We start from the raw sequence: 8,757 nt of genomic DNA, 5'->3' as shown, positions 1-8,757 counted from the left end.
CCTGAGTGGGTGGGGCCAAAAATGCTGTAGGCTTAGTGGGTGGGGCTAAAATTCTATAGGCTCAGTGGGTGGAGCTACAAATGCTAAAAGCTAAGTGGGTGGAGCTTAAATGCTGAAAGCTCAGTGGGTGGAGCTTAAATGCTGAAAGCTCAGTGGGTGGAGCTTAAATGCTGAAAGCTCAGTGGGTGGAGCTTAAATGCTGAAAGCTCAGTGGGTGGAGCTTAAATGCTGAAAGCTCAGTGGGTGGAGCTAAAATGCTATTGACTTGGGGTTGGATACAGTACTAAGAGTTAGTACTGATATAAACGAACAGAACCAACAAAATTCATTAACTCTAATTTAATTTATTAAAACTTTACATATAAAATGTTGCTACAAAATACAAAAACACACAAAAACAAATATAAAAAGAAAATTTAAGATTATATTCAAGTATCTATCAGGACTATATGTACATGTTGACCAATCACAGTCCACAGTTCACTCTGTAGTCTTCAAATCTTTCGAAATTAGCTCGTCAAGATACGTCTTCTTTAAAACGGCATCCGTCTTGATTATGGTCCTATATAGAGAAAAAAAAAAACATCTTTTTTTAGATAATAAATAAAACAAACAAGCCTGGTTCAAACGGATGAATAAAATAACTACAAATAAAAGTGCTACAAAGGGTTATAAAAATATATTAGAACAATATAACAATATATTCATACACTGCTGTAAAGTGTGGTTGATAGTTGGTTAGCTGTGATTATGGCTTACGGCCAATGAAAACTTAAAAATCAGTATCTCAGAAAATTAGAACATTATATAATTAGACCAATTGGTACTTTTTGCAGTGTGGGCAGTGTGCCAAGTCCTGCTGGAAAATGAAATCCATGTCGTCTGCTGGTGTTGATCCACAGTGTTATATCAAGTCCAAAGTCAAAGTTTTACAGCACTTCATGCTTCCCTCTGCTGATAACAACTTTTATGGAGATGAGGATTTCATTTTCCAGCAGGACTTGGCACACTGCCAACACTGCAACAGTTTGGGTTTTCATTGGCTGTAAAATCAGTGGTTGATGGTGCACTCACCTGTAAGTGTGAGCTGCTGAGCGAGTGCTGCTCCTGCAGGGCGAGCGTCTGGTTAACGAACTTCAACATGCCGGAGAGCGTCTCCATATCCGGTTCCTCCGCCTCTCCTCCGTCCAGCATGTAGGTGAGGGGGTTAAAGGTGGTATCTGAAGTAGCGCTGAGGTCAGGGTTACTCAGGCCCTGCCAGTCTGCAGCTACAGAACTGGGGCACCTGAGCGCCGCCTGTACGCCGGCCTTCACGCTCTCCGAGAGCTCCAGGGAGGAGTCTGAGGAGGCGTTCCTCCAGGAGGTGGAGGAGCAGAGGCTGGAGCGGCTGCTGAGGTGGTCGTGGTGGTGCTTGTGGGAGGTGAAGTACGGCTGGAGCTCTTTGAAAGAGGAAGAGATGGAGGGAAAGGAGCTGGACTCGTGGTGGAGGGTGGCGTTGTGGAGATCGGTGGCTCTTTCTAAGCTGGAGATCTTGGCTTGGAGGCGTGTGATCTCAGACTCCTGACAGAGAGAAAGAAAAGAGAAGATAGATACTGGTGTTACAGAGACACAAGAGCTTCCACACTGCATTATAAAAAGGTTTCTGGAGGTTACTGTTGGGTAGTGCACCTCCTGGTGAAAGATCAGTGACTGCTAGACAATGCCTTTATAATATACCATAATTACAGGCCACACAACTATAAGTTGTCCATATTATATAACATAATATATTTACACAGAAACAGACATCAGAAGTTGTAAAAATGTATTTCAGGGCGGTACCCCTGGACTTGGACTATTTTATATATATTTATTTTTGGTACCACTTTAAAATAAGACTACCTTTATAAAGGGTTTATAAATGGTTTACAATTAGTTTATTAATGGTTACTAATTAGGTTGTAAATGCCTTAAAAATCATTAATAATCAGTTATAACACATACTGTACGTAGAAAGGGCAACAATGACCTGTTGTTTGGCAATTAGTGAACCCACAGCCATCTATATTGTTGCCCTTTTTCTATGTACAGTATGTGTTATAACTGATTATCAATGATTTTTAAGGCATTTACAACCTAATTAGTAACCATTAATAAACTAATTGTAAACCATTTATAAACCCTTTATAAAGGTAGTCTTATTTTAAAGTGGTACCATATATATATATTTTTTGCACCAGGAGTAAAGCAGCATAAAGTTATCCAAAAGCAGTGTGTAAGACTGGTGGAGAAGAACATGATGCCAAGATGCATAAAAAAACTGTGATTAAAACCAGGGTTATTCCACCAAATATTGATTATTTCTGAACTCTTAAAACTTTATAAAAATGAACTTGTTTTTTTTTTTTTGAATTATTTGAGGTCTGAAAGCTCTGCATCTTTTTTTTTTGTTATTTCATCCATTTTTCATTTTCTACAAATACATGCTCTAAATGACAATAGTTTTATTTGGAATTTGGAAGAAATGTCTTGAATTGATAGAAAAAAAAGCAACAATATTCAAGCTAAGGAAACAAAACAGTAATTCTTTAAAAGTCAAACGAGTGCTAGATGTTAATCTACACAGATTTCTCTTCTGAAAACTGTTTATTTGGGTGAGTTAAGTGCTTTAGTTCATTGCTTAGCTTAGAATTTTAGATTTCCATTAAGGCTGGGTGCAGCAGCATTAGCATTAGCAGCTAGCTAAAAACTGCCCGACAGCGCTACACTGAGAGAACCCTAAGTGTTCTGGTAAGCCAGAGTGATACAAGCTAGCGGTTCATCTCATGTAGCTTGCTTTAACACGGTAAACACTCAGACTACAGTCTAATATACTTGCCACTGAACAGCGAAAGAGCTAGCGCTAAGCACGGTTAGCGGCTAATGCTAATACTGCTGGAGAACTAAACTGAATCTCCTGTATAACTCTGTACTTCAGTGGAGTGGCTTTACTGCTCCTTAATTCCTGACTGATAGAATTCTTACATAAGGAGCACCGGATTATAAGGTGCACTGATGATTTTTGGGGAAATTAAAGGATTTTTAAGTGCATCTTATAGTGTGAAAAATATGGTACTAAAATTTTAATACTTTTAAAAATAATACTTTGCCATTTAATTAGCAATAAAGCAACGCTGTGAGCAAATCTAGTATAGAAAACCTTTCCTCTGCTACTTTCACTCTAACATTAATGAATATAACCTATGCCCCCCTGAAGCAGCCAGATGAACAGGTTCAGGTGTGTAGCTCTGGCAGCTGCTCATTAATAATGCTTTATTTACTCAACACAAATGAGAAAATGTTTGTTAACGCCGCACGGGCACACCCTGTAATTTATGGCCTGCGGAGAGGGAACCGTCTCAGCCAGTTCGTTCCGAAGGTGAAGGAATAATGAGTTCTGACCTTGAACAAAACTACTTTAGCTCTGTTTTATTACTTGAAAACTCAAGTGAAGGTCTCTTTCTACAAGTCAATTCATAGCATTTATGATCTGGGCTTTGATTTGGCCACTCAGAAAGTCAGATTTGTTTACACAACATTCTGGTGTGAGCTTGCTCCAGTGTTTGGGTCATTGTCCTGTTGCATGACCCAACTTTTGCAGAGTTACAGCTAAATTATAAACAGAAATGGTATCTTTTAACCAATAAATTTCCATGATTTTTTAATGACTTTCCCATGCCTTCAAGGCAAATTTTCAGCACAGACCAATGAACAAAACCAAAAATCAACTTAAACTATAATTAAAATTAATTATTGTAGGTCTAAAATTGATCTTCTCCTCGATGATTTTAAGCAAGCCATGCAATAATGCAGCAAAGTGGGCCCAAATCACGATGCTCCCTCCACCATGCTTTACGGTTGGGATGATAATGATTTAATGGTGATGTGCAGTGTCTTTTTTTTAAATGCTATATGTAATGCAGCAATAGTTCAATCTTATAGCCACATGTCCACAAAACATATTCCTTGGACATCAAGTGTACATCTCTCTCTCTTTTTTAAGATATGGACACTCCAAAAGTCAGATTTAGTTTTTCTTTACACAATATTATGCTGTAGACTTGCTCCATTGTTTCGGGTCATTGTCCTGTTGCATGACCCAACTTCTGCAGTAGAGTTTTAGCTGCAGTACAGACACTCATTACACACATTATTCTGCAAAGTTGGGAACTTATTTTACCCTAAATTTTTGTAAGTTGGCCATGCAATAATGCAGCAAAGTAGGCCCAAATCATGATGCTCCTTCCACCATGCTTTACGGTTGGGATGAATATTTTACGGTTCTGAGTTTTTCTTTACACAAAATTATGGTGCAGACTTGCTCCGGTGTTTTGGGTCATTGTCCTGTTGCATAACCCAACTTCTACAGAGTTACAGCTCTTCAGTACAGACACTCATTACACTCAATATTCTGCAGAGTACGTTGATAGACTTGGGAATTCATCTTCTCATCAATGATTGTAAACTAGCCAGGCACTAATGGAGAAAACCAACGGCTCGATTAAATGGAGATGGTTGGGATTTAGAGTGTCAGATGAGAAGCAGAATAAGATGTTCTGAGCAGATGGTCACTAATCGATCAGAGTCCAGACCTAGATGTTGCCCAGACTGAGGAACTACTAAGAAAAAGTTAATTTCCACAGGATTTATTTGGAGATGCGTAACTTTACTAGCCTTTACAATGGAGACTTTACAGTGCAGGAAACTCACAGCCCAATCACATGCCTGCAAATATTACCAAAGATGCTCATCAGCCAATCAGATCTATGCAAGTTCGGGATGGAGAAAGTTTATTGAGGAGATGTGCTCTATAAACACTGCACTTTTTATTTACTTAAATATCTTTTCTTAAGCACTTTAGATGCACTTTTTCCAAAAGTACACTGTATTTTTAATGTGTCCCTTGTTTTTAAGGCTATTTGAATCCTTATAGGATCAAAAAAAAAAAAAAAAAAAAATATTAGTTAGTAATTAGTAGTTAAGTAATTCAGTTGAAAATGTGAAAATCCAAAAATCAGTGTCTCAGAAAATGTGAATATTATATAAAGATCAATTGGTACTTTTGGCAGTGTGGGCAGTGTAAAGCCAAGTCCTGCTGGAAAATGAAATCTGCATCTCCCAACTGACTTTGGACTTGATATTACACAGTAGACCAACACCAGCAGATGACACGACTCTCCAAACCATCACTGATTGTGGAAACTTCATTTTCCAGCAGGACTTGGCACACTGCCCACTCTTCCAAAACTCTACCAGTTGGTCTTATGTAATATTCTAATTTTCTGAGACACTGATTTTTGGGTTTTTATTAGCAGCAAGCCATAATACATCTAAATACATCTATATAATATATGAATTTCAATTTTGTTTTTATTTATTAATTTTTTTTTAGATAGCACTGACTAGTATTGACTTATGCAGTACCTTAATGAGCAGGGTCTCGTTAGCGTCCTGCAGGAGCTGCTCAGTGGATGAAAGTTGGGCTCTGAGTTTAGCAGCTTCAGCTTTGGATTGGTCCAGCTGTTCTCTGGTCAGCTGCAGACGCTGGGTCAGCTGCTCCTGGGAGCTGCGCAGACTGCTGGAGATCTGATCCGAGACCTTCAGGAGCTGCCCTCGGGTCTGCTGCAGAGCGGAGAGCTGGGGGAGGACAAGAGGAACACAGGACAATAGTCATTTTTTATTTTTTATACCCAAAATGCATTCATACTGTATCCATACAACTGCATTAAGTTTTCGGTAATACCGTAAATATTAGGGCTGCATGATATTGGCAAATTTTTACATTGCAACAATGATATATATCGTGATATTAAACAATGCAGGGTTCATGTCACAGGCCCCTCCCCCAACCGTGCACTGTTTCGCATCCGGACCAATCAAGAGCTGAGTCAGCGCCGAGCTCAACTCAAAACCCAAGAAAAACAAACAGCAAAACAACAGTAATCTTCCCTTTAATCGGATGTTTAAATGGCTTTTTAAAAAGGTAAAAAAGAGCGCAAATAGGTTTTTCTGGGATTAAAAGTGTGAATTCAGCTGTAAATGGAAATATCTGCGCTGCTAAACTGGGCTGCACTGAGGTGCACAGCTTTCCACACGTGCTCACGTTTACAAGCACGTGCCACGTGCCCAACCATGTGGGTGGAGGCCATGCAGTTACCTCCCCCTTGCACTTCTCAGGCAGCAGCAGCCTGTCACTCACACAGACACAGAGACAGCGATGTGTATCTACTACTTCTATCAAGAATCAAACCACTGCAATATGACGTGTTTGTTTTATTTGTCTTAAATGACGTAGCACGTCCTGCAATGTGACTATTGCGCATGCACACATCACTATGCTTATGCTTCACGATGCTTACTACTTACTACTAGTAAGTAGTAAGTAGTACTACTTGATGAACGAGTTTACTCGTTCATTTACGAGTAAATGAACTTAATACCTTTATTTAAACTAACTTAAGTAAAGATAGTAACGGCCCAGTGCGGCTCTAGTTGCTTAACTAGTTGTTGAACAAGAGGTGCTGATTTGTAGAACATAAAATATGAAACATATTCTGGATGTTGGATAAGCATGGTTCTTTAGCTTCCATGGGAAATGGCAAAAGTCATGGGACACTATATGTAGTACATATTTCCTCTTAACTAAACCACATGTATTCAAGCAAAAACTCTTATTTATTTATTATTATATTGTTATTAATGTACGTAGGTATGTAGGTTTGGAGGGTCTGCTGCTGCTGTTTTAAGATGCTCTACAGCTCTCAGAATATCAGTTTATATAGATAAGAGAGAGAGATGGTGTGAGATGATGTTTATAGAGATATGATAGAGATGGTGTGATATTAAGTGAGAAACCACAGTCTAAAGCAGCAAGGTGAGATATAAAGTTTTGACTCTGCTGCTATAGAAGCTGTAGATGTACCTCAGTATGGTGCTGGTCACTCTGCTGCTGCAGCTGCTGCTGTAGAGCGCTGACCGTCGCCTGCAGCCGAGCCTCGTCCTGCAGCCGCCGCTGCTCACCTGCGCTCACCTGATCCTGCAGACGCTGCAGCTCAGCTTCCTACACAATAACATTTTATATTAATTTAACTTTCAACAGCGAGAAAATACACTTACAACATACTAACACAGCAATACTGAACATTTCATACTGGATACTGAATTATTCAAAGAGAAAACTAAAAATTTTATACTAGATATTGAATAATTCATAGTGGATACTGAATAATTCATAGTGAATGTTGAATAATTCAGAGTGGATACTCAATAATTCAGAGTAGATACTGAGTAACTAATAGTGGAGGCTGGATAGTTCATAGTAGAAACTAAATAATTTATAACAGATACTGAGCAGTTAATAGTGGGTGGTGAACTATTTATAGTAGATACTGCATAATTCATGGTGGATGCTGGATAATTCATAATGGATATTGAATAATTCAAGGTGGATCCTGGAAATGGTATAGTGGATACTGAATAATTAATAGTAGATACTAAATAATTCACAGAAGATACTGAACAATTCATAGTGGATACTGAATAATGTATAGTGGATACAAAATAATTAATAGTAGATATTGAACAATTTATAATGGATACTTTAAGTAGTATTATAAACTTTTTGTGTAATTTGACAATGATGGGAACAATGAACATGAACAATACATGCATATATATAAAAAATATTAACATGCATACATAGATGTACATATGCGTTGTTTGTATACTTTTGTAGACCCCACCATTCAGAGCATTTACACTTATATACTTATATACTGCATGGGCTATATGAGGCCGTAGGGTTGTATTAATCTATAAAGGTTGGAATGAAAAGGTCTATTAAAGGGGTGTCCAAACTTTTTTTGTTGGGGGCCAGAAGGAGAAATATATTTGAAGTCACGGACCACAGACTCTGTAATAAAACAAATAATGAAATATACCACTTTAAATAACACTTTTTTCCTGATTATTTCATTTACACACCATTTTACTTGACTTACTATCTTTATCTTTGACAGCGTTGTGTAAACTAAGATTTTTCAAATTGATGTTTCATTTCATGATGTCTCTTAATATTAAACTCCTTAATTACGCCAACTTTTAGACTCTGTTTTTCTGTGCTAGAAATGCGCACTCTCTCCGCTTTTAGACTCTTTGGCCCGTTTTTCTGCTCTAGAAATGCGCACCCTCTCCGCTTTTAGACTCTTTGGCCCGTTTTTCTGCTCTAGAAATGCGCACCCTCTCCGCTTTTAGACTCTTTGGCCCGTTTTTCTGCGCTAGAAATGCGCACTCTCTCCGCTTTTTTTAGACTCTTTGGCCCGTTTTTCTGCGCTAGAAATGCGCACTCTCTCCGCTTTTTTTAGACTCTTTGGCCCGTTTTTCTGCTCTAGAAATGCGCACCCTCTCCGCTTTTAGACTCTTTGGCCCGTTTTTCTGCGCTAGAAATGCGCACTCTCTCCGCTTTTTTTAGACTCTTTGGCCCGTTTTTCTGCTCTAGAAATGCGCACCCTCTCCGCTTTTAGACTCTTTGGCCCGTTTTTCTGCTCTAGAAATGCGCACCCTCTCCGCTTTTAGACTCTTTGGCCCGTTTTTCTGCGCTAGAAATGCACACTCTCTCCGCTTTTAGGCCCGTTTCTGACACCTAGCGTTCAAACTTTGAATCTCACATTATAAAAACCTGCTTAACAGCGGGCCAACTTTCATTCCATTTCTAAAATACCTCGCGGGCCGCTCCAAAAA

At 38.8% G+C, this 8,757-nt stretch overlaps 1 protein-coding gene across 3 annotated transcripts in view; it reads right to left on the bottom strand.

Moving 5' to 3' along the window:
* Window positions 1-326: 326 nt before the first annotated feature.
* The window catches only part of ccdc18 (coiled-coil domain containing 18), a 51,810-nt gene continuing 43,379 nt past the window's right edge, over window positions 327-8,757 (bottom strand). For 2 of the 3 annotated variants that reach the window (XM_049476623.1, XM_049476624.1), the window contains 4 exons: window positions 6,941-7,078; window positions 5,443-5,655; window positions 1,075-1,560; window positions 327-562 (listed from right to left, as the gene is read on the bottom strand). In XM_049476623.1, coding sequence (XP_049332580.1) covers window positions 518-562; window positions 1,075-1,560; window positions 5,443-5,655; window positions 6,941-7,078 — 882 coding nt within the window. In that variant the 3' untranslated portion in view covers window positions 327-517. The remainder of the gene's footprint in view (window positions 563-1,074; window positions 1,561-5,442; window positions 5,656-6,940; window positions 7,079-8,757) is intronic. The other variant, XM_022678589.2, reaches the window with a different exon arrangement.

The sequence above is a fragment of the Astyanax mexicanus genome, chromosome 4 (assembly GCF_023375975.1).
Source record: "Astyanax mexicanus isolate ESR-SI-001 chromosome 4, AstMex3_surface, whole genome shotgun sequence".
Lineage (NCBI taxonomy): Eukaryota > Metazoa > Chordata > Actinopteri > Characiformes > Acestrorhamphidae > Astyanax > Astyanax mexicanus.
The sequence above is the reverse complement of the archived record's forward strand: the minus strand, read 5'-3'. Positions and strand labels throughout refer to the sequence as shown.